The sequence below is a fragment of the Ovis aries genome, chromosome 11 (assembly GCF_016772045.2).
Source record: "Ovis aries strain OAR_USU_Benz2616 breed Rambouillet chromosome 11, ARS-UI_Ramb_v3.0, whole genome shotgun sequence".
Classification (NCBI taxonomy): domain Eukaryota; kingdom Metazoa; phylum Chordata; class Mammalia; order Artiodactyla; family Bovidae; genus Ovis; species Ovis aries.
The window spans coordinates 33,062,814-33,089,143 of NC_056064.1; the positions used below are offsets into that span (position 1 = coordinate 33,062,814).

The 26,330-nt window shown below is 45.5% G+C and overlaps 2 protein-coding genes across 6 annotated transcripts in view; one reads left to right on the forward strand and one right to left on the reverse strand.

Annotated features, from left to right (window-relative positions):
- PIGL (phosphatidylinositol glycan anchor biosynthesis class L) overlaps positions 1 to 26,330 on the reverse strand; it is a 51,827-nt gene that overhangs the window by 21,480 nt on the left and 4,017 nt on the right. For all 3 annotated transcript variants that reach the window (XM_027974841.3, XM_060395475.1, XM_015098669.4), the window contains exon 2: positions 20,772 to 20,871. In XM_027974841.3, coding sequence (XP_027830642.1) covers positions 20,772 to 20,871 — 100 coding nt within the window. The remainder of the gene's footprint in view (positions 1 to 20,771; positions 20,872 to 26,330) is intronic.
- NCOR1 (nuclear receptor corepressor 1) overlaps positions 1 to 26,330 on the forward strand; it is a 154,513-nt gene that overhangs the window by 9,896 nt on the left and 118,287 nt on the right. For 2 of the 3 annotated variants that reach the window (XM_060395457.1, XM_060395460.1), the window contains exon 3: positions 13,449 to 13,825. The exons of the other annotated variant lie outside the window; for it this stretch is intronic. The gene's annotated coding sequence lies outside the window, so the exon portion shown is untranslated. The remainder of the gene's footprint in view (positions 1 to 13,448; positions 13,826 to 26,330) is intronic. 3 annotated transcript variants of the gene reach the window in all.

A 26,330-nucleotide genomic window follows, 5' to 3' on the forward strand; every position in this document is an offset into this window, starting at 1 on the left:
CTACTGAGTGCGAGGAGTGTTCCAGCTATTTCGGGGAAGGGGTGGGGGTCTGCAGGAATGGGGCCACTGTCCACCTTTTGACCTTTATGGTTGGCCTGGGAACTGTCATGGTGCCTGTGGGTGTGTCACTTAGTTTGCTGATGTGTTACAATAACGAATGAATACTGAGGCTCAAGGTCTAGTGGAAGTCGAGGGGTTGGCCATTTTGGATCTATTTGGTTCTAATTAGTTTCTGTCGTGTCCTCAGGCTGTGTGGTTCTTTGAAGTGTTGTGGTGGCCCCCTTCCCTGCTGTTTCAATAGAAGAACAGAGGCCAAGTCCTAAGAGTAGTCAGGCTTCATATTTAAGGGACACCTGGACTTGCCATACCCAACCTGAGGTATGTGTGAACCACGTGGTGGGTTTGCTTCAGCAGTGGACAAGGATTCTGAAGCTGCTCCCAGCTCTCCCCAAACCTAGATGTGAGCAGGCCCATGGCAAACAGTAATAAAGTTACCAAGAGGTCCCAGAAACTTCCTTCAATTATTAGCAAGCTACTTCTCGGCTATTATTGCAACTTTAATAAAAGTATATGGAGATACCTCCGGTGCTGGTGTGCCTGGGTAGCTCTGCTAACATGGAAAGCCGAGTAACTCTTTCTGGATGAGACAGGGGATAGGGTGGCTGAAAACAGGTTTCTGGCCAGGTTTTGCCAAGTAGAGCAGAGATGGCACCTCTGAAGACTTGAGGACAAGGACAAGCAGGGGTTGTATCAGCCACCCCCTGCAGGAGGACTGCAACTCGCAGAGCCCTTCAGCTCAGAAATGAAGTGTCTGGTAGGTCACACCTTGAACCTAGACTCTTGATTAATAGCGCTGTACATCTCATCAGTGAGGTGATGGTTCCTGATAAGAAGCCAGCCCTGGAGAACCAGGAATGAGGGCAGAATTTCCAAGGTCATTCACAAAGGAAGCCTGGAGACTGAAACATTATAAAGACCTGTGAAAGATTGTTTGAAGAGGCATTTTACAAAGCAGGAAATGCAAGCTACCAACATATATTCCTCTAATTCTCAGGAGTCAAATAAATGCAGAATTAAAGCAGGATATGGTGTGGAGGAGGGGTCACAGGAAGGGGCCAGTTTACTGGCTGCACCTGTGTGGGAAGGCTGTTTGGCTACCCAGTTGTGCCCTTTGAGCTTTTTAGAAACGACTCCACGGAAGTAATCAGCCTAACAGTGGAAGTCCACTCAGGCAGACACCACTTTCACTGCATTTACAGAGGGAAAGAGGCTGCAGTTCTGCAGTTCTGCCACCAGGGAACAATTTCTTTAACTTCCTGAACTGTGGCTTTTGAAAAATGCTAAAGATAACACAAGAGTTTTAGGGCATGTTCAAAGTCAAAGCAAAGAAAGTTAAATACACCCAAGGAAAGGAATATTAAAACAAAAGTGGAAAAAAAAAACCTCTCCAGTAACTAAATTTTAGTTTTGCTCCTGACTTAAGAATGAGACTCATGTGAAAGAGGAAATCTATTAAGAGGAATTGAATTTTGGAAACAAAGCCCTTCTGTGAGAAAACTTCCAAATAAAGGGCTCTGGGTTCAAGAGTCCAGCTACCCTGGCCTGGGCTCCCCAGAAAGCAAAGCCTGCTGCGGGCTCTGACCCGGAGTGGGAGGGCAGTCGCAGGGGGAGGGGAGGCGGTGCAGATTTGTGGGCTGGCTCCGGGGTCCCGCGGGCTGGCTGCCGGACCGCGAGAAAAGCATCTGAGCCACGCGTCCGTCCGGGAGGAGGAAGAGGGATGTACTGATCTTGAGGGGCTAGCTTTCCAGCACCTGAGGGCCGACAACGCTTGCTGGATTCCGTGCGAGGGCAGAGCGGGGCTGGGATGGGCGCTCTGGACGCGACCGGACATACAGAGGACACGGTCCCCCCTCCCCCCGGGGGTCCCCCTCCCCCCCGGGGGTCCCCCTCCCCCGGGGTCCCCCCTCCCCTCCCCCCTGGGGGTCCCCCCTCCCCCTCCCCTCCCCCCTGGGGGGTCCCCCCCCCCCCCCCCCCCCCCCGGGGGTCCCCCCCCCCCCCCCCCAACACGGCGTCAATTCCGCAGGAAAAGTCCCCAAACCTAGCCCTGCCCTGGACCTCCGCGTTCGACCCGGGAAATTCAGGAATAACTGACCTGCTCTGCACTTTGTAGTGACTGCCCCCAGCTGTGTGAGGCGTGGCCTCGGGGTGGGGGGGTGCGGTGGGCTCTCCCCTCCTCCCTCCTGCCAGCCTGGGGACCCGGGGGTGAGCACAGTCACCGCGCCCCGGGGGCACCGTGCGCGCCCTTATTTGGGCCTGTGGCTTGTCCTCCCTTCCCCTCTCCACCCCTCACTCCGGCATATTTCTAAACCGAGGACTTCCTCAGTCGTCTGGGCAGGCAAAGGTCACCCGAGTTCAGGGCCACGGGAGACGGGCGGGGCGCAGGTGGGTCACCTGGGCTGCTGCGCGGTGGGGGTGAGTCGCCTCCGGGAATCGCCAGGGACCAGCCCAAGAGGAGAGAGGAAAAGAAACAGGGAAAGGCGAGGAGGAAAGAAGGGACCAAGAACCAGGAAGAGACTGAAACAGACCAGTTGGTGTCTGTGAAACATCTGGGCTGCCAGCCATCCCACCCCCGAAAGCAATTTAAGAGCTGGACAATGACCACGTGTAGAGACCCTTGTCCACAGAGGCGCCTGGCTCTCCTTTCTCAGGCACATAGAAGGGACCTGCAGGTCAGGGCTGTCAGGCAGAGCTGTAGCTCACCTTTCTCAGGAAGATGCGCATTTTACATTAGTTAGTACCCCAACAAGATGTGTAAATCCTGTGAAGTTCTTGTGAGATCTTTTCCCCAAATTTGCCAATTCACTGTCTTACGTGGCAACTGAGAAACAGAGCTGCTCGCTGAGCTCACTTCAGTGGTCACAGGGCTCAGCTGGGAGGCCCAGGTCTCTGTCCCCACCCCTCCCCTCTCCCCAGGGGACTCCCAAGGGCCCCCCTGAGCAGAGGCTGTGCAGTGTTGCTCAGGACAGAGATAGAAGGGCCAGGACCTAGACTTTCAGACACTCTGGTATCTGAAATGTCTGCCTCACTCCCTTTTTTAAAAAAAGCCAAATTTAGGGCCATGTCAGAGAAGGGGTTCATCCCTGACTTCAGTAAGCACCTGGAACCAAGTGAGAAGAGCAGAAGCAAAGCCAGAGGGTGGGACGTGGAGTCAGCCCACTAGGACACCCTGGAGTCCCAATGTGGGAAGGGGGTTGCCAAACCAGGGAGCCCCTGGGGCATCTCAGGGTGAAAGGGAACCTTAACTGAAGGTTCCACTGAACTGCAAGGCACCGCAGGAGGATCAGACCAGTGCTCAAATAACGAAGTCCAGGGCAAAAAGTCACTGCAAAAAACAGTCAAACATGTTGCTGTGGTGGTTCAGAGAGGAAATGTTAAGGTTGTACAGTTCAGATGAAAGAGTTTCATGTAGGTGGCGGTGTCTGTGCTGGGTCAGGGTGAACAGGCCTCCGGACAGGGGCTAGAGTTTTTGAAAGAGAAGAGTGGAGCCATGGTGTGTGGGGTGAGTGTGGGCCGTGACTGAGGGCACCACCTGTCTCATGTAGAGACCATCATACAGGGAGGGGCATGGGGATTTTTCCTCAGGTCAGTGGCTGGATCGGGTTTGCTTTAGGATGTCAGCCTGGGAAAGTGAAGGGTGAACTTGGGGGTGGAGCACAGTTAGGCCTCAGCAAGGGTCCAGACCAAAGACGAGGCCCTGGGGATGGGAGAGAGAAAGGCGCCCAGAACACTTATGGAAGGAGACTTTGTCAGATTTAGTGTCTGACTGGATGGTAGGAGCAAGGAAGAAACGCCATTGAAGGTGACTCCAGCGGCATCACATGTGAGGACTTCATGTTTGCCTGGTGCCTTCCTTACAGTCAGAAAGTGTTAGTTGCTCAGTTGTGTCTGACTCTTTGGGGCCCCATGGACTGTAGCCCACCATGTTCCTCTGTCCATGGAATTCTCCAGGCAAGAATACTGGAGTGAGTTGCCATTCCCTTCTCCAGGGGTCAAACCCAGGTCTCCCACATTGTGGGCAGATTCTTTTCCTGTCTGAGCCACCAGGGAAGCCCATGTCAGAGGTGTGACTTTAGTCATCACTTGGTGTAATAATGCAGAGTGCTAGGAGGGGCACTGAAACTGGTGGTACCCAGCTACAGAGTGCTCAGTCAACTGGGACTTCCTTTTTTTGGTTTGTCTTAAGACTGTCAAAATTAAAACAGTGCATTTAAAAAAAAAAAACAACAATTCTCATGAAGGAGCTGTAGCCATGGAGAAGCTCTCCGGGAATAGCCTCAAGGGAGCAGGAACCAGAACCTTAGCTTGAGTCGGGTTGGGGGAGAAAGGAGGGACAGTCTGGTGGGGCAGAGACGGAGCAGACCAGTGCACGGGACCGTGCTGGTGGGGCTTGAGGAAGGAAAGGCCGCTGGATTTCACCCCTCGGGGGGACCATGGGTGGCCCTGACAGCAGTGCCCATGAAAAGGGGCAGGTGGTGCAGAAGAACAGGCCAGTGGGTGGTGAGGGAGCAGCGCCAGGAGCTTCAAGAAGTTTGGGAGGAAGAAAGAGGCGGGAGGCCTGAAGGACTTGGGAGGCCAGGAAGGGTTTGTGTAGCTGTGAGGATGTTTGAGGATGCGGCAAACCAGTCAGCCATGGTGGTAGAGAGCAAGCTACCCGCGGGGGCAGGAGGAGCCAGGTAAGGCCCGGGCGATCTAGCCGCAGAGGATGGACATGTGAAGCAGGGAGCAGAGCTGAGGACTCAAGGAGCGCTAACAGCTCCTGCGTCATCAGCCGTGGTGAGGATGAAACGAGGTAAAACCTGATGGACATTTAGACCCTGGCATGTGGTCAGGGTCCTGTAAAGGTCAGCTCTTGAGCTGACTCTGGATTGGATGGTATTTGATGCCAAGGAAGGAAAAGGGTGATGGGTGCTGGGCCACAGAGAAGGGCAGTCAGCAGCAGATGCCCTGTGTGATTAGACCCAGGGGTCTTCAAAGGTTTCTGAGGATTCCACCTGTGTTTCAATGAGAGGACCTCTCTGCCGAAGTCTGGACGCAGAGGGTGGGGATAGAAAGATGGAGACAAAATGGATACATGGCTGGAGAGCTGAGCAGGGGAAGGAGCTGAGAGGTCCCCGGTACCCTCCACAGCAACCTCGGAGGCAGTGGTGCTGTCAGCAGAGGTGAGTGCTCAGGCTGCCAGAAGAGGACTGAGAGGAGGCTGAGGAGGGTCCACAGTGACCGGGCTGGCAGGATGGGAAGGCTGGGAGTGGCCTGCCTGATGGCTCTGGGTGGATACCCCAGCACCAGGGATGCTGGTCATGAGCATGAAGGGCACAGGGCTCAATGATTTACAAAACGGCAGTGTCCTGGTGGCCATCCAAGTTTATGGGGAGGTACACGAACATCCTCCCTATGAGTTTCAGCAGCTACGAGAAGGGCCTGGTGAGACCAGCTGCTAGCCAGGCACAGCTAAGCAAGTGTCAGGAGTGACCCCAAAGCTGTAACTGGCCTGCAGGGGGTCCCGGGCATCCCCAACAGACAGGCCGGGAGGTGGAACGATGGGACAAGGCTCTAATCAGTGTATTCTTACTCTAACTCAACAGGATTAATTGCTGACTTTGTAATAGTTCAGTGAGAACTTTTATATAATCAGTGAGGTAAAGTGTTTACAAAGTCTCACTATTCAGTTGCTTAATAGAGATTAACATCTCTGCTGAGAGTGGTGAGTCCTGAGTGAGAGATTCTGCTCCTCATGGATGGCTTCTGAAGCAGCCAGTGCTTCCAAGGTCTTGTGAGACGTGGCTGAGCTCAGAGCTGAGGCTGTGTCACTGGTACTCGGGCTTGGGGAACTGCATGCTCTGGGCGACACATAGAGGTGTGTCTCTATGCCCCCCAGGAATGCCAGTGACTGGAGACTCCAGAATTTTATTCCTCACTCTCAGTCCTTCTTGCTCTTGCATTCCTATGAGAAATCTTGCTCCTACACTTAGGCTCCAAGCAAAAAGACCAAATAATGCCCTTTCCCAGGTGACCTGATCCAAGCTTCCCCCATCCCGGGTGACCTGATCCAGGCTTGCTTACTCCACTTCTCCGTCTCAGGAAATCTGAGCTGCAACTCAGAAACAGCAGCTCAGAGGTTCCCAAACATTACTGTGCTTTACGATCATCTAGGGAGTCCGTAAAAAATGCAGAATCTAGGTTTCTCACCTCACTAGGGTCAAGGTCTTATCTGGAGGTGGACAGGAAGCCCACACTGCAAACCCTGATGTGTAACTAAATAGCTTCTTACTCTATGTATCACTCCAGTGTGAACAGCCGTGGGGTGTTATTTATTTCACGATGGTTAATGATGTGGAGAAGCTCTATACAGTCAGCAAAAACAAGACTGGAAGCTGACTGTGGCTCAGATCATGAACTCCTTATTGCCAAATTCAGACTGAAATTGAAGAAAGTAGGGAAAACCACTAGACCATCCAAGTATGACCTAAATCAAATCCCTTATGATTATACAGTGGAAGTGAGAAATAGATTTAAGGGCCTAGATCCGATAGAGTGCCTGATGAACTATGGAATGAGGTTCGTGACATTGGATCGAGACCATCCCCATGGAAAAGAAATGCAAAAAAGCAAAATGGCTGTCTGGGGAGGCCTTACAAATAGCTGTGAAAAGAAGAGAAGGGAAAAGCAAAAGAGAAAAGGAAAGATATAAGCATCTGAATGCAGAGTTCCAAAGAATAGCAAGAGATAGAAAGCCTTCCTGCCTTCCTCAGCAATCAATGCAAAGACATAGAGGAAAACAACAGAATGGGAAAGACTAGAGATCTCTTCAAGAAAATTAGAGATACCAAGGGAACATTTCATGCAAAGATGGGCTCGATAAAGGACAGAAATGGTATGGACCTAACAGAAGCAGAATATGTTAAGAAAGGGTGGCAAGAATACACAGAAGAACTGTACAAAAAGATCTTCACAACCCAGATAATCACGATGGTGTGATCACTCACCTAGAGCCAGACATCCTGGAATGTGAAGTCAAGTGGACCTTAGAAAGCATCACTACGAAAAAGCTAGTGGAGGTGATGGAATTGCAGTTGAGCTATTTCAAATCCTGAAACATGATGCTGTGAAAATGCCGCACTCAATATGCCAGCAAATTTGGAAAACTCAGCAGTGGGACTGAAAAAGGTCAGTTTTCATTCCAATCCCAAAGAAAGGCAATGCCAAAGAATGCTCAAACTACCGCACAATTGTGCTCATCTCACACACTAGTAAAGTCATGCTCAAAATTCTCCAAGCCAGGCTTCAGCAATACGTGAACTGTGAACTTCCAGGTGTTCAAGCTGGTTTAGAAAAGGCAGAGGAACCAGAGATCAAATTGCCAACATCCGCTGGATCATGGAAAAAGCAAGAGAGTTCCAGAAAAACATCTATTTCTGCTTTATTGACTATGCCAAATCCTTTGACTGTGTGGATCACAATAAACTGTGGAAAATTCTGAAAGAGATGGGAATACCAGGCCGCCTGACCTGCCTCTTGAGAAACCTATATGCAGGTCAGGAAGCAACAGTTAGAACCGGACATGGAACAACAGACTGGTTCCAAACAGGAAAAGGAGTCCGTCAAGGCTGTATATTATCACCCTGCTTATTTAACTTATATACAGAGTACATCATGAGAAACACTGGGCTGGATGAAGCACAAGCTGGAATCAAGATTGCCAGGAGAAATATCAATAACCTCAGATAAGCAGATGACACCATCCTTATGGCAGAAAGTGAAGAGGAGCTAAAAGCCTCTTGATGAAAGTGAAAGAGGAGAGTGAGAAAGTTGGCTTAAAGCTCAACATTCAGAAAACGAAGATCATGGCAACTAGTCCCATCACTTCATGGGAAATAGATGGGGAAACAGTGACAGACTTTATTTTTGGGGGCTCCAAAATCACTGCAGATGGTGATTGTAGCCATGAAATTAACAGACGCTTACTCCTTGGAAGAAAAGTTATGGCCAACCTAGACAGCATATTGAAAAGCAGAGACATTACTTTGCCAACAAAGGTCCGTCTAGTAAAGGCTATGGTTTTTCCAGTGGTCATATATGGATGTGAGAGTTGGACTGTGAAGAAAGCTGAGTGCCGAAGAATTGATGCTTTTGAACTGTGGTGTTGGAGAAGACTCTTGAGAGTCCCTTGCACTGCAAAGAGATCCAACCAGTCCATTCTAAAGGAGATCAGTCCTGGGTATTCTTTGGAAGGAATGATGCTAAAGGTGAAACTCCAGTACTTTGGCCACCTCATGCGGAGAGTTGACTCATTGGAAAAGACTGATGCTGGGAGGGATTGGGGGCAGAAGGAAAAGGGGACGACAGAGGTTGAGATAGCTGGATGGCATCACCAACTCGATGGACGTGAGTTTGAGAAAACTCCGGGAGATGGTAATGGACAGGGAGGCCTGGCATGCCGCAATTCATGGGGTCACAAAGAGTCGGACATGACTGAGTGACTGAACTGAACTGAATGATGATTGTAGCAAAGCCACAGGACGGACGGTTTTATTAGTCAAGTAAGTTATGATACAGGTATCCCATGGAATAGTATGCCTCACTGAAAAATGAACTATATTTGTGTTTCTGTATGTAAATCTGCATTTGTAAAGTATTGAAGGTATGGAAGTTTACACATTGAGTAGTTAACAGTGATTTTCTCTGAGGAGAGAAGCGTATGTGGAGGGAGATTTCATTTTTCCTCCCTGGATATATTTTTGTACTGTTTGTTTTTACAGTGCCCATCATAAATATTGTTATTAAATATTAGTTATTTTCAGAACAGCTTGATTGAGACATAATTCACATAATTTTGTAGTCCACTCGTTTAAAGTGCACAATTCAGTGTGGTGTGTGTTTTTTTTTTTGGTATGTTCACAGAGTTGTGCAACTGTCATTGCAATTTTAGGACATTTTCGTCATCTCAGAAAATAAACCCCATTATGAGTCACTTCCCACTCCCTTTCCCTCCCCACTCTTGGCAGCCTCTGATCTAGTTTGTGTCTCTCTGGATTTGCCTGCCCTGGGTATTTCAGATAATCCCCTGTGTGGTGATCATACCCTGTGTGGCTGCCTGTTAACAGGCTTCTTTTTAGGTTCATGCAGTCTGTAACATGTGATGGGACTTCACTACGTTTTGTGGTGGAATAATAGTCCAGTGTATGGCCAGACCATGCTTTGCTCATTTACTCATCTGTGAATGGACATTTGAGTCATTTCTACCCTTTTGCTACTGAACTCTGGGAGTTGGTGATGGACAGGGGGGCCTGGCATGCTGTGATTCATGGGGTCGCAGAGACGGACATGACTGAGGGACTGAGCTGAACTGAACTGATGGTACTGCTGTGCACATTCATATACACGTTTTCATCTGAATGTTTTCAATTCTTTTAGGTATTTATGTTGGAGTAAGATTGCTGGGTAAAGGTAATTCTGTATTTACATTTTTGAGGAACTAACTGCCAAACTGTTTTACACAAATCCACCAGTGCCTGAGGGGTCCAATTTCTTTGTATCCTGGCCTGCATTTAGTATTTCCCTTTTTATTTTTTAAAAAAATGGTCAACTTAGGGAGTGTGAAGTAGTGTCTCACAGTGGTTTTGACTTTCATTCCTGTAATAACTAATAATGTTGAAAATTTTTCCTGTGCTTATTGGCCACTTGTGTATCTTCTTTGGAGAAATGTCTATACAAGTCCTTTGACCATTTAAAAAATTAGGCTGGTTGTCTTTTTGTTGTTGCTTATAGAAGTTCTTTATATATTATTTTATATGTTATATATACTATTTGTCGTTGTTGTTTAGTCCTTCAGTCGTGTCCAACTCTTTTGTGATCCTATGCACTGTAGCATGGGATTTCCCAGGCAAGAATACAGGAGTGGGTTGCTATTTCCTTTTCCAGGGGATCTTCCTAACCCAGGGATGGTACCCACGCCCCTTGTTTCACCTGTATTGGCAGGCAGATTTTTTTTTACTGCTGAGCCACCAGGGAAGCCCATATATACTATATAATATATAAAGATATATTATATTTGTCTGTATTGATCTCTGGATATTAATCCTTTTTCAGATATATGCTTTGCAAATGTTTTCTCTCATTCTGCGAGTTGTCTTTTCATGTTCTTGATGGCATGCATCAAGCAAAAAAGGTTTTAATTTGGTCTGTTTTTCCTTTTGCTAGTGGTTGATACTTTTGGTGTCATATCTAAGAAGGTTCTGCCTAACCTAAACTCATGAAGATTTACTCCTATATTTTCTTGCAAGTGTTTGATAGTTTTAGCTCTTCTTATTTGGGTCTATTTGAGCTAATTTTTGTGTTTAGTGGAGGGGAAGGGAAGCTTGTTCTCTGGTATGTGGGTATCCATTTGCAGAAGAGACTATATTGCCTCAGTGAATTGTCTTGGCAGCACTGTTGAAAATCAACTGACTATATATGTGAGGGTGACAGTATTATTAAAAAAGGAAAAAAGAAGAAAAAGAAAACCTGAAAAAGAGTAAACCCTATAAATCCTTCTAATACAGAAACTGGCTAGTTAAGCTATGGGGCTTCCAAAGTGGCTCAGCGGTAAAGAATCTGCCTGCAAATGCAGGCAGACCCAGGTTCGATCCCTGGGTTGGGAAGATCCCCTGGAAGAGGAAATGGCAACCCACTCCAGTATTCCTGTTTGGAGAATTCCATGGACAGAGAAGCCTGGTGGGCTATAGCTCAGGGGGTGTCAAAGAGTTGGAGATGACTGAGTGACGGAGCATGCAGACCAGGCCTGTCTCACCATGACAGTTTTGCCAGAGGACCACCACACCATCTTACGTTGCAGCACACACAGGCAGCTGCAGTGTTTCTTGTCCTGAGGGCTCTCATCCCCCAGATGACTAAGACTTTTTTCTTGGAACTTGGTGTGGTAGGGAAATAATCTGAAAGGCTGACCCGGTAACCTTTCTTCTGCACGCAGACTTTGTCTGTAAGGCTTGAGTGGGAGAGAATTAGTTGCCTCTCATCCAGAGTTTTTGGTTCCTAGTGCAATTACTGCAGATGCTATAGACTGAACATTTGTGTCCCCTAAAAATCCATATGTTGAAACCCATTTCCCCAATGTGATGGTATTTGGAGGTGGGGCCTCTGGTAGGTAGTGAGGTCACGAGGGCAGAATCCTCCTGAATGGGACTAGTGTCCTTAGAATAGAAACCCTAGAGCACTCCCTTGGTCCTGCCACCACGTGAGGACACAGCAAGAAGGGAGCAGTCCGTGAAGCAGGAGACATGGCCCCACCAGACACCTCATCTGCTGACACTGTGATTTTGGACTTCTCAGCCTCCAGAACCGTGTGACACAATTCTGTTATGAGCCACCCAGTCTGCAGTGTTTTTGTTCTAGCTGCCCAGATGGACTATGACAGTGGGGGCAAGGGTGAGCTGGCTAAACTCAGTTTGGTTCTTAAAGGATCTACTTCTTAGTTTTTTAATATCCCTATTCAGGGCTTCCTTGGTGGCTCAGTGGTAAAGAATCTGCCTGTTGATACAGGAGACATGGTTCCCTGATCTGGGAAGATCCCATCTGCTGCAGAGCAGCAAAGCCTGCGCACCACAACTATTGAGCCTGTTCTCTAGAGCCTGAGGACTGCTGAGCCCTCATGCCCTGGAGCCCGTGCTTCTCAACAAGAGAAGCCGCTGCAGTGAGCAGCATGCAGAAGTACCGCAACATGAGAGTAGCCCCCACTCGCCGCAACTAGGGAAAAGCCTGTGTAGCAGTGAAGACCCAGCCCAGCCAAAAATAAATAAGTAAATAATTATATACATTAAAAAAGATCCCATGTGCATGCTGCAACTAAGACCCGGTGCAGCCAAATAAATAAATAAGAATAAAAATGTTAATTTGTTAATTAAAAAAATCCCTACTCTGCTTCCTGAGGAAAGGACCAAAGTGTGTGACAAGGGACATAGTCTGCCATGGGTGTCATGAAATGTAGAAGTGCTCGGTAAAATGAAAGTGAAAGTGAAGCCGCTCAGTCGTATCCAACTCTTTGAAACCCCATGGACTGTAGCCTATCAGGCTCCTCCGTCCATGGGATTTTCCAGGCAAGAGGGCTGGAGTGGATTGCCATTTCTTTCTCCAGGGGATCTTCCTGAGCCAGGAATCAAACCTGGGTCTCCGGCATTGCAGGCAGACGCTTTACCGTCTGAGCCACTAGGGAAGCCCTCAGTAAAATGGTAAGCACTTAAATCAGCTACATTGCTGAGTTGAGCACATGACCCTCCGTTTATAGAACAACCACATATAAACAGGTTCTGCTCTGCCCAAGAAGATCTAGGAGCTTTAGGAAAAGTCACCATCTCATCCAGTCGTTGCAAATATGACGAGAGAAGCCCAGAGAGAGGGCATTATTTGCCAAAGGTCATACAGCCTTACAAGCTGAAGCCAAATTTCATGACTCCTGGAAGAGAGCTCTTCCATCACACTGTACTTCCCTCTTTTTCTTTTCTCTGGTCTTGATTTTCCTCATATTCACCCTTTCTTCAACTGCCAGCAGGAATCTGTATAAGTTGAAACATGGACTTCCACTTATAGTCCTAGCAACATCCCCATTTCACTCTCTTCCCTCAAACTCCATAGCAAATGACAGCAAAAGAAATAATTTACAGAGCAGCAACTTTGATGAAGCAAGTAAAACACCATATCAGAAAGTCACAGGACATGGAATATACCCGCCTGGTGAGATGCCCCAGAGAGGGGGTACACAGCTGGCCAGCAGTGCTCTACCTTGGCACTTCCAACAGGATTTGGAAGTGCCTCAGAATCAAGCCTCACCTTCCCAGAAACAATATACTGTAAAATAAATTCAGTGAAACTGTCGGTTTACAACTGATGTATGCTCATTATTAAAACTAAGGAAAATACAGAAGAGTGTACGAAGTATATTCTGCTTTTTAAACTCAATATTCTATCAGGAACATCTTCCTAGATTATGAACTATGCATGGAAAACTTTGAATTGTGTGGGACTGCCTGGGCGGTCCAGTGATTAAGACTGCATACTTCTGATGCAAGAGACTTGGGTTCGATCCCTGGTTAGGGAATTAAGACCCTACATGCCGTGGGCAACTAAGCCCAAGTGCTGCAACTACTGCAACAAAAGATCCCAAATGATGTAAGGAATATCCCGAGGCAGCCAAATAAATAAATATTAAAAAGAAACTTTATTTATTCAATTTTTTTTAATATTAAAAAGAAACTTAAATTGTGGCTTAATGTTCTGGACCATGGCTATATAATTAATCACCTACTGCTACGTTAGGTTGCTATCAGTTTTTTTTTTTGCTGTAATGAATATCACAACACACAGTCACCTTGGTTCCTATTTTTGTGGTTTATTTACAGCCTCTTTCAAGGAGCAGAATCAGCCACAAATACCTGCCTTGTTGAGGCCAGCCTCCCTGGTCCCACTCTTCTTCTAAACTGACACCTGACTTGACGACCCAGCCTCCCTCCAGCTCCCAGAATAACTTGCCTTTGAAATAGCATGGGAGCAGCCTTCCATGTTGGCAAAGTTGCTCTGTATCAGCTCAGTCCACTGCAGTCTCCTCCCACGGCTCCTTTTCTAGGAAACGTCGCTGTCCTTTGTGGCCTCTGGGAGGATGGGAGCCCTGCCCTGCTCTTGCCAGCTGGGACTGGAACGCTGCCCTCACTGTACCGAGTCACTTCTTTGTGTCTTTGGAGAAAAGGCCCTGCGAGGAGCTTCGTTTTATCTCTTTACAGTAAGAGGACACTTGGTCACGTTCACTTTGGCACTTGGCATATAGTCTGTTTTGGTTTCTGGAAGGGGCCGGCTTTTACAGGGTCTCAAGAGGAGAGGGGGTTAGTTACCAGTGGGACCCCAGCAGCCCCAGACTCTCTGCTTTGGGGCTGATGTGTGTGCATTTGTGTGCACTGATTTGTGTGCATTTATTGGAAAACACAGAGACTTCAGGAACTGGTAGTGGGCCAGGCTCATTTATGTTGCCTGGTGGGTACTGGATTCTATTTCCTTGTTCAATTCAAATCAGTCTGTTAAGGTCTTGGGCTTGTTAATGCCAGGATGATGTTGAGACGAGCACTGGGAGAAAAGATAAATCTTAGGATGGTGGAGCCAAACAGACAGAGTGGGAAAATCAAGATGTAGAAAAATACTCCCAAACCTCACTTAGGACTTCCAAAAGGCTAAAAATAACCATGCAAGTCAGGGATCAAGGCTGTTTTCTTTAAAAAAAGTGAAAACAGTTTTACTGAAGTCTCAGGAATTGGTTTGCTATTCACCATTTCTGGGTCAATGAAAAAAAAATCGAGGAAAGGGGGTTGGAGGCCACACACTTACGAGCTGCCACAGGAAGGAACCTTCTGGTATGAGCCAAGTAGCCTGTTTACTCAACAAACATGCATTGAGCAACTATGTATTAAGTGTTAGGACACTGGTTGGGGATACAGGAATAAAAGATACAGAGGGGCTTATGGAGTAAAAAAAATGTATATGTTGTGATATGATGGGACAATGACAATGTAGCCAAAGTGCCCAGGAAAATCTGGGCACATCATGGATGTTGCAGAGTCGAAGGTAATCTTGAGCTGGATTTCAAGGATGAATAGGAGTTTGCTAGAGAGCTAGGATGTGGGGAGCTGGGAGGGGAGGAAGCAGGCAGAGGAGGGTTGGGTACGTGCATGAGTGTGGGTGCAGAAGAAAGCTTGGTGTGTTTGCAGTCTGACTTGCATACGAGAACAGACTGGGGTGCTGGGAATCCTCTGCTTTTGTGGTGGGAATAGATGTGATGTGGGTACAGCAGGTATGGGATGCTAGGAGCAAGGATCAGACCACAATCACCTCCGAGACCCCAAAAGTTTCTCCCAACGGTTGGTTGTTGGGCCCTGATGCGTGTTTATGGGCCTGGTTATGACTGGAAGGTCTACTTTGTTTTATTTCATTACAATCAGTGTGTGTGTGTGTGTGTGTGTGTGTGTGTGTGTGTGTGTGTGTGTGTGTGTGTGTGTGTGTGTGTGTGTGTGTGTGTGTGTGTGTGTGTGTGTGTGTGTGTGTGTGTGTGTGTGTGTGTGTGTGTGTGTGTGTGTGTGTGTGTGTGTGTGTGTGTGTGTGTGTGTCGTAGCCCACCAGGCTTCTCTGTCCATGAGGATTCTCCAGGCAAGAATACTGGAGTGGGTTGCCATGCCCTCCTCCAAGGGATATTCTCGATGCAGAGATCGAACCTGGGTCTCCTGCGTTGCAGGCAGATTCTTTACCATGTGAGCCACCAGGGAAGCCCCCCTTAAACCCCTCCCCATTTCCAGCCTAAGCCCTTTGGAGCAGCGCATCTGACCCTCTGCCCACTGGTCCTTCAGAATGAGGCCCTGAGAAGACCACAGTGTTTATAAAAAGGCTTAAAAATCATTACTATCTTTTCAAGGAACTCTATTCTATGCTTCAAACTTACCAAAATGTATACAGAATTGTTTCTAATTTAGCCTTCACTTGTATGGATAGAAGCTGAGTACAGAGGGAAGAATTTTTATTAGTCACGTAGAAGTAGTCTTTAAAAATATATAATCATTTTATTGCACTTCAAGACAGGACTGAGTGACTTCACTTTCACTTTTCACTTTCATGCACTGGAGAAGGAAATGGCAACCCACACCAGTGTTCTTGCCTGGAGAATCCTAGAGGCAGGGGAGCCTAGTGGGCTGATGTCTATGGGGTCGCACAGAGTCGGACACGACGGAAGTGACTTAGCAGCAGCAGCATTGTGCTTCGAAGATACTTCATTTTAAATGAACTGAAGGGCTGTGGACCTATGACAGCAAGTCTACTACTGGCGCCATCTTTCCAACAACATTTGCTTATTTTGTATCTGTGTGACATTTCAGTAATTCTTGCAATATTTCAAACTTTTTCATTATTATTATCATATTAGTTACGGTGATATGTGATCCGTGATCTTTGATGTTATTGTTACAACTGGCTGAAGGTGCAGATGATATCTACTTTTCAATTAAGTAGAATGTTATGTTATGTATGTTATTTTTTTTTAGATATAATGCTATTGCACACTTAATAGACTACGGTATAGTGTTGACGTTACTTTTATACGCACTGGGAAACCAAACATTTCCTATTGACTTGCTTTAATGCGGCGGACTGGGCCTGAACTTGCAGTATCTCTGAAGTCTGTTTGTCTTTTAAAAAGTAATACAGGCTTCCTTAAAAAAAAAACAAAACAGAAGCGAAATAAAATTGTATAGAATTCTGTGAAATTAAGAAGTGCTAGTGTTCTTGCCTGGAAAATCACATGGACGGAGAAGCCTGGTAGGCTGCAGTCCATGGGGTCGCTAAGACGGCTAAGCTACTTCACTTTCACTTTTCACTTTCATGCATTGGAGAAGGAAATGGCAACCCACCCCAGTGTTCTTGCCTGGAGAATCCCAGGGATGAGGGAGCCTGGTGGGCTGCTGTCTTTGGGGTGGCACGGAGTCGACTTAGCAGCAGCAGCAGTGTTCTTCTTCCCTGGCCCAACTAAAGAGCAGTGGCTACTGACAAGTCTGGTGTGTGTTCTTTTAGAATATACATACAGAAATGTGTGTTTACTTTTTGTTTTGAAATGTAAATGAAACAATTCTATGGACTCCAGCACAAAAGCAACAAAAGAATACTCAGTCTGTAGGCTGCATTTCCCAGTCACATTCAGTTCCCAAGTGTCCGGGAGAGAGTCTCTAAGCCCTCTTCTAGGCCTGAACCTCAGCACGTGCACAACCACCATTTGTGCAAACACAGCAGTGGTGCCTATCAGGCCAACACCCATTATTCAGTTACTGGACCTTGAACTGTTCTTTTTCTTCAGCCTCTAGCATGGTGCCTTGCCCATTCCAGGAGATTTAATCTGTATCTGTTAATAACATTCATTTAAACATCACATGGTCCTTTAAATTAGCAGAACCTACAAGTATTAAGGAACTGGGTAAGGTTACCAAGAGTATCCACTTAGTTGTCTAATGACTCAGATGCCTTCTCTTGAAAATGGAACTGTTTTCTCTCTTTAAGGTGTTGGCTAAGGGGTTTACTTAGGTGAGCTCCTCTGGCTAAATGCCTCCTTGGAATCAAGCCATGAAGTTCAGAGCAATGGAAGAAAGCACTGACAGTACACAACCTCAGATGTTTTCTTAAGCATGTTGGTCATTCGCTTACCCTAACAAAGTGGTGACCTACTTTCCTGCAGAAAGTCAGGAATCAATTCCGTCTTCCTTTCTATTTCCGAATCCTAGCACTGACTGTCATTTATTAAACGTCTGACCTCAGAGGAGTCTCTTAAGCTTCAGTTTCTTTGTGTGAAACTAAAAAAAGGATCATAAAAAAATCTGTCTTTGTACAGTCAGTTGAAGAATTGAACGAGGTGACCTTTGTGCGACTATGAGTCAGGCTTGGAGGAGTCAGGGCGCAGTGACCAGATGGCCTTGGCTGCAAGGCTTGCTCTGCTAGGGTCAGCTGGATGACCCCGGGCAGATGACTCAACCTCTCACTAGTCCTCTGTTTCTCATCTCTAACCTGGGGAAATAATTGGATTATTTTCAAGATCATGTGTTTAGCGAGGTCCTTGGCACTGATAGTGAATTGAATGTTACCATGATTATTCTGAATGTGGGCCTTTTGTGAAACTTTCCCTTCTCTTCGTCCCCTTCATCCTTCCCTTTGACTCGTCTAAATAACCCAGAGCAAGATTCCAGAGCTCTGCATTGCTCGGTTAGGAAACTAGAGGCTGAAAAGACTGAAAACTGCATGCTGCCAGTTCTCCACAAATCCAAGGGTTGAAGCCTTATTCCCCAATATGACTGTATTTGGAAATGAGGTCTTTAGGAGGTCATTAAGGTTAAGTGAGGGGCTTCCTAGATGGTGATAGTGGTAAAGAACCCACATGCCAGTGCAGGAGACATAAGAGACTTGTGTTCAATCCCTGGCTTGGGAAGATACTCTGGAGGAGGGCATGGCAATCCACTCCAGTATTCTTGCTTGGAGAATCCCCATGGACAGAGGAGCCTGGTGGGCTATGTTATGGTCCACAGGGTCGCAGAGTCAGACACAACTGAAGTGACCTTAGCACGGACGTGTACAAGGTTAAATGAGGTCATAATGTTGAGCCCTAAACCTATAGGGGAGAAGGAAATGGCAACCCACTCCAGTACTCTTGCTTGGAAAATCCCATGGACGGAGGAGCCTGGTAGGCTACAGTCCATGGGGTCACTAAGAGTCGGACATAACAGAGCAACTTTACTTTCACTTTTCACTTTCATGCATTGGAGAAGGAAATGGCAATCCACTCCAGTGTTCTTGCCTGGAGAATCCCAAGGATAGAGGAGCCAGGTGGTCTGCTGTCTATGGGGTCGCACAGGGTCAGACACAACTGAAGCGACTGAGTAGCAGCAGCAGCAACCCTATAGGACTGGTGGCCTTGTAAGAAGACGAAGAAACTTCCCTCTCCCCACTGCTTGTGAGCAGATAGGGAGAAGATGGCCATCTGCATGCCAAGAAGGAAACCCTCTCCAGAAATCAACCCTGCTGCAGCTTGATTTTATACTTTCAACCTCCAGAATTGTGAGAGAAAAATACATTTCTGTTGTTTAAACTGCCCAGACTCTGGTATTTTGCCATGGTGGCCTGAGCAGACTAAGACACCTGGCTTCTTTGAATCTTCAAACTAGCTGTGGAATCATTTATTTTTAAAACATTTAAGACTTCTCTTATGAGTAGCATCTTACAAGTAGGGGATGTTGCTGAAGCTGCATGATCTTTTGGATATATAAAAAGTATAATAAATTAAGTCAGATTCTTAATTTCTTATCAAAAGGACATATGTGCCAACAAGAAAAGGCTCAATGGCCAAAGAGGAGATGATTGCAGTATCAAAGAGCATAATGAGTTAAACTGAAAAACTGAACACGTAAGTTCCTGCCTGCTGCTGCTGCTGCTGCTAAGTCGCTTCAGTCGTGTCTGACTCTGTGCGACCCCATAGACGGCAGCCCACCAGGCTCCCCAGTCCCTGGGATTCTCCAGGCAAGAACACTGGAGTGGGTTGCCATTTCCTTCTCCAATGCATGAAAGTGGAAAGTAAAGTCACTCAGTCGTGTCTGACTCTTAGTGACCCCATGGACTGCAGCCTACCAGGCTCCTCCATCCTTGGGATTTTCCAGGCAAGAGTACTGGAGTGGGGTGCCATTGCCTTCTGCAAAGTTCCTGCCTGCCCCATCCGACAAACCAATAAATAATTGGTTACTGCTGCAGGTACATAGGGGATCAACTCCTATTCTGAAAATGGCGACAAAAGGGAAAGAAGCATTTTAGCCTGTCTTTTGGAGTCAAACTATATATATCAGGGTAACTAAACAGCCCCAGTTGATAAAGTTCTGCTTTATAGAAGAATTATAGCTGGTATATTTGGAACTCAGGAGATATTTAGAGACTCACCATTTTGCAATCTCTACTTAATTAATGATTACTAATCATGAAAGCACTACATGAAAGGTTGATGTGGGTCTTTACAATGAAAAGGATTGGCCGTTACCACGTAAACACACCAGCTGATTGTAGGATCACTGAAAGTAAGACAGTACACGTCTCCTAAAATGATTCTGCTCCCTGAAAGTTAGTGCCCATTTCCAGTTTGCAAACAAACAGAGGATAAAACCACCACTGAGGCAATATCACGCGGAAGCAGACAGACAAGTCTCTCTACATGACGACTGCTTCAGTTTTTTCAACAATCAATCACATTGGGAGGGGGAAGGGATATGAAGCATATCAACCAGCTATAGTGTGTACACTTTGTTTATACCCTGATTTGAACAAACCTACTGTGAAATAACACTTTTGAGCTACTCAGAGCAGCTCAAAATGGACTGGGTGTTTGACAAACCAATGAATTGCCATTACTATCAATTTTGTTTGATGGGTTGCTAATGATGTTGTGGCTGCATGAAAAAAGTCTATCTTCTTAAGAGATCTATCCTTAAGTACATATGGTAGAATAACCTGATGGCTGGGTTTTCTTTAAAATACTTCATACATGGGAGGAAAAAATTGGGAGACTGGGACTGACATATACACACTGTTATATAAAAATACATAAGGCCCTACTGTTTAGCACAGGGCATTCTGCTCAGTACTCTGTAATGGCCTATATAGGAAAAGAATCTGAAAAAACAGTGGATATGTGTATATATATAACAGATTCATTTTGCCATGCAGCAGAAGCTAACTACAACATTGTAAATCAACTATACTCCAATAAAAAGAAAAAACACAGCTCAGTTTTAACTGCAAAATAACCCCTAAAACTTCACACACACACGATATATTATATGGGGATAGATGCACGCATAGCAAAGGCTTGGTAACTACCGGCCTTAGGCAACAGGCTCATGAGGGCTCATAATACTGTTCTCTACACTTCTGACATATTTTATATTATTTTTTAAAGATTAAACAAGTAGCTATCTTAAGACAAAATCTGAACAGAAGTTGAAAAAATTCATTTGTGTTACACTGCCACTTGAAAACAAATGTGAAACTATATTCGGGCAGCTTCTCAAATAAGAATGTTCTTACCCACCCACATGAGTTTTTTTGTGTCTTTTGAGTGTATCACGGTGTATTTATTGCCACTGAATTTCCACATTGTTAAAAGATAAATTTACCTGTTTTCAATAATCATTACGTTGGAGGGGGGAATCCCCAGAACATCACAGCTCTGCAAGAGTTCCTTCTTACGGATCTCCCCTTGATTGTAGTAATTTCCTGAGGATAACAAATACATGGTCGTCGATTTCTTTATCAGTGGAGATCTGCTGTCCACTCATTCTCATCTTGTTCCCTAAAGGATTTAAACTATCTGAAAATGTTGTGGCTGTGATAAAAAGTTGGAGAAACACACACTAGGGTTACTGTCAGACACACCTGTGAAGCACAAGCTTTATAATCACCATTGAATTCCTCTCCATCTCGGTCTACTCATGTCTGTCTGTCTGCCGGTCTGTGTTTCAGCCGCATGCTACAGGCTTTGGTACTGGCTCTGCAGTTAGCAGATTTAGGACTGACTCTTCTGTAACCACTCAGAACAAGTAGGGTATCCAGACACACTATTCTTTTGGGCCTCTCTATTATTTAATCTTATTTTTTAAATTGAAGTATAACTGATTTACAGTGTTGTGCTGTACAGCAAAGTGACTCAGTTATACACATATAATAGACATTCTCTTTTTTATATTCTTCTCCAACACAGTTTATCACAGGATACTGAATACAGTTCCCTCTGCTATACAGTAGGACCTTGCTGTTTATCCATCCTGCATGTAATAGTTTACCTCGAGTAAATCCCCAAACTCCTAGTCCTTCCACTCCCCAACTCCCTCCTCCTTGGCAACCACAAGTCTGTTCTCTATGTCTGTATGTTTCTGTTACAGATAGATTCATTTGTGCCATATTTCAGATTCCTCATATAAGTAATTTCATGTGGTATTTGTCTTTCTTTGATTTACTTCATTTAGTATGATAATCTCTAGGTCCAGCCATGATGCTGTAACTGGCATTTTTCATTCTTTCCTATGGGTAACTTCCATTGTATGTATTTCCCACATTGTCTTTATCCAGTCCTCTGTGGGCCATTCAGGTTGTTGCCACGTCCTGGCTATTGTGAATAATGCTGCTATGACCATAGGTGTGCATGTTCAGTTCAGTTGCTCAGGTGTGTCTGACTTTGCGACCCCATGGACTGCAAACCCAGGCTTCCCTGTCCATCACCAACTCCTGGAGCTTACTCAAACTCATGTCTATCGAGTCAGTGATGCCATCCAACCGTCTCATCCTCTGTCATCCCCTTCTCTTCCTGCCTTCAATCTTTCCTAGCATGTATCTTTTTGAATTAGTGTTGTCTGGGTATATGTCATTTGGGCCCCTTTAAATTGATAGTCTTCAAATATCTGTTAAACACTTAAAAAGGCTGCCAGTCCTGAGTATTTTAGGAAAATATCCTCCTTTGGAATTTGGTAACCAGCTATTCCAGCATGCCTCTGGGGATCTGGACCACATCAGCACCCTAAATAGCTCATGAATTCTTTATTTTCCCGACACATACACTATACTTCCCAGTAACAGTTCTGGTAAGTAACTGCTCTGTATCCTTACAAATAACTTACAGTGACATTTTGGTACCACTACATGCTAGTAAAGTAATGTTCAAAATTCTCCAAGCCAGACTTCAGCAATACTTGAACTGTGAACTCCCTGATGTTCGAGCTGGTTTTAGAAAAGGCAGAGGAACCAGAGATCAAATTGCCAACATCCGCTGGATCATGGAAAAAGCAAGAGAGTTCCAGAAAAACATCTATTTCTGCTTTATTGACTATGCCAAATCCTTTGACTGTGTGGATCACAATAAACTGTGGAAAATTCTGAAAGAGATGGGAATACCAGACCGCCTGACCTGCCTCTTGAGAAACCTATATGCAGGTCAGGAAGCAACAGTTAGAACTGGACATGGAACAACAGACTGGTTCCAAATAGGAAAAGGAGTCCGTCAAGGCTATATATTGTCACCCTGCTTATTTAACTTATATGCAGAGTACATCATGAGGAACGCTGGACTGGAAGAAACACCAGCTAGAATCAAGATTGCCGGGAGAAATATCAATAATCTCAGATATGCAGATGACACCACCCTTATGGCAGAAAGTGAAGAGGAGCTAAAAGCCTCTTGATGAAAGTGAAAGAGGAGAGTGAAAAAGTTGGCTTAAAGCTCAACATTCAGAAAACGAAGATCACGGCATCTGGTCCCATCACTTCATGGGAAATAGATGGGGAAACAGTGTCAGACTTTATTTTTTTGGGCTCCAAAATCACTGCAGATGGTGACTGCAGCCATGAAATTAACAGACGCTTACTCCTTGGAAGAAAAGTTATGACCAACCTAGATAGTATATTCAAAAGCAGAGACATTACTTTGCCGACTAAGGTCTGTCTAGTCAAGGCTGTTTTTCCTGTGGTCATGTATGGATGTGAGAGTTGGAATGTGAAGGCGGAGTGCCGAAGAATTGATGCTTTTGAACTGTGGTGTTGGAGAAGACTCTTGAGAGTCCCTTGCACTGCAAGGAGATCCAACCAGTCCATTCTGAAGGAGATCAACCCTGGGATTTCTTTGGAAGGAATGATGCTAAAGCTGAAACTCCAGTACTTTGGACACCTCATGCGGAAGAGTTGACTCACTGGAAAAGACTCTGATGCTGGGAGGGATTGGGGGCAGAAGGAGAAGGGGACGACCGAGGATGAGATGGCTGGATGGCATCACGGACTCGATGGACATGAGTCTGAGTGAACTCCGGGAGTTGGTGATGGACAGGGAGGCCTGGCGTGCTGCGATTCATGGGGTCGCAAAGAGTCGGACACGACTGAGCGACTGAACTGAACTGAAATTGCATTTTGGGCTTTCCTGGTGGCTCAGTGGTAAAGAACACACCTGCCAGTGTAGGAAATGCAGGTTCAATTCCTGAGTCTGGAAGACACCCTGGAGAAGGGAATACCCACTCCAGTATTCTTGTCTGTGGAATCCCATGAACCAAGGAGTCTGGTGGGATACAGTCCATGGGATCACAGACTCAGACTCCACTGAGTGGCTAAGTACTTGTGTGCAGTTGTCTGGCTGCTGCACCCCTCAATCCAACTCTCCAGCAGATAATTGAGTATATGCTTTGTGCTAGTTAACTTTCCTGAGCCATTGGTTTCTCCAGCTGTGAAGTGGAGACGATGGCCTTCTCCTGAGCCTTTTCTGAAGATTATGTGATAATACGCATCCACCTGGTTTGGTTCTCAGAGTTAATCTCCCTTTTACTTGACGTTTTATCTTAACGTTCCCCCTTTTCCTCTCCTTTCCCTCTGAATTACAATCTACCATTATCATCCAGCTCAAATGCCAATCCCTCTGGGAAGCCTTCTGCTATTTTCTTTTTTTAACTGGAGGATAATTGCTTTACAATATTGCATTGGTTTCTGCCATACATCAATGTGAATCAGCCACAGGTATGCCTTCTGCTGTTTTTCCCTGGCAAGTAATCGTTTCCAGTGTTCTGTTCAGAAGGATGAGCTCTCCTCTGGGATCTGATGATTAAGTCCTAAATGTCTTTGACCTTAAAAGCCTCAGTCTCAGTGAGTGAAGAGCGGCTCTCCTTCCTGTCCCAGAAAACTCAGAAACTCCCAAGTGAAACCTTTCCATTGCTGCAGGGGTTCCTCTAGGGCGAGTTTTGAACTCTTTGAACCCAGATAGGAGATAGTCACTATGTTGTATCTGACAGAAGGACTAACCCCCAAAAGACTCCAGACAATTTCATTTTGCATTGTACTCATCAAGTTTTTGAGTCATATAGAAATTGTCAGTTTTGTGACAGTCATCATATTTTAGGTTCCCCTCTTCTATTTTGTCTCAAGGTTACTAATCTTTGGTACTAAGAGCCTAACTTACACTAGTGATGCAGTTCCTGATGTCTGACGCCGAACACATTAGACTCTGATTATTGGTCATCAGAAACTGCTTGGAGAGCTGGTTTTATTGCTTTGTGTTTGAACTGAGGAACATAGAAGGGGTTAGGGAGCTGAAGTCAGAGAGCATTTGAGGCGTTTTCACTAGGTCTGGTAAACACGTAGGCACTTTGGTGGAGTAAGTGGCTGTGACCCTCCAGAACAGTGCACCCTGTCAGTAGACAGTAGGGTGTCACAAGTCATATCCAGGTTCAAGGAGAGAAACAGGCTCCACTTCCTGATTGGGAGAACCAGTCTTTCCCTCCAAACTGTCCTCCATATGCCACTGGAATGAACTTTCTAAAATACAGAACTGTCTCTGCTAATTCTCCACCAAATGTACTTTACAACACCATACTATCTACTGTGGCTTTCTCCCATTTGTATATGAATAGGTATCTCAGTGGTTGGGCTTCCCAGATGACGCTAGTGGTAAAGGATCCCCCTGCCTATGAGGGAGACACAAGAGACATTGTTGGGAAGATCCCCTGGAGGAGGAGGACATGGCAACCCACTCCAGTATTCTTGCGTGAACTGCATGGAAAGAGGAGCCTGGGGGGGCTACAGTCCTTGGGGCCTCAAGAAGTCAGATGCAACTTGAGCACAAAAACACACAAACCTCAGTGGTTACATAAACTGGAGAAATGCTGGACTAAACTAAATTAAATAGGATTTTTTATAGCAAGACTTCACCAAGATGTGGACGGTCTAACAAGGACTATACAGCTTTAAAGCAGGGGGTTGGGGATAGCATATCTGATTAAGTTCCCTAAACTTGTTGGGTCATGTTATTAACTTTTTTAAATAGCAGCTCGATGAACTGGTATTTCTTGGAACATACACTGGGAATCAAATGAGTTACTCCTTAACTGTCACAGCAACAAGATGTGTGAGGCAGATTGGATGTAATGCCTGAGAACTGGAAAGACCCACAGGGTTCTGGTTCCTCCATATCCTAGCTCTTAACTTTGGTTAAGTTACTTTTTTGTGATTTAGATTCCATAGTTAAAGAAAAGGTGTGTGGGGGGGAACAAATTATATACATGTGTAACATTTTGTGTATTTAATGCTTATCATAGGATTGCTGAAAGGATTATATGAGCCACTAATAAGATACAATTTTTCCCCTGCTTCTCTCTACCCCTCAGAACTGGAGATGTAGTTAGAATGAAGCATTCAAATGAGTCCCAGACTTACTTATGTTTTTACTATTTCTCTGAATGACTGCCCTGAATGACTTGCCCTATTTCCTGTGAACCTAAGTCCTATTTTAAAAGACCAGCTCAAAAGAAAAGCTTTGCAAAGTTTCCTTAATCTGACTCTGTGAACAGAAAATTCATGCTTTTCCCCATTTTGGGTCCACAGTATTTTCTCTGTCATGCAGTTACAGCTTTCATTATGTTGTATAACAAGTTATTAACTTCCTGCTTTTCAAGTTAGAATAAATCAGGAAGGTGGCTAATGTTTAATCCATACATTTTTTCAATGAGTTGGGGATTTTAAAAGTAATTTTAAAAATTACAAAGAAAGTTAGATTCAGAGGAAACAATGAAAGACAACAATACAGATACTAATATATCAGTATGTGTCAAGAGTCTGGTAGGTCTTATATTTTTGAAAAATTTTTGATTTCTGGCCTCAACCTACTGGAAAACAAGAAGAAATTTAGTAAAGAATCCCCTATACCTATA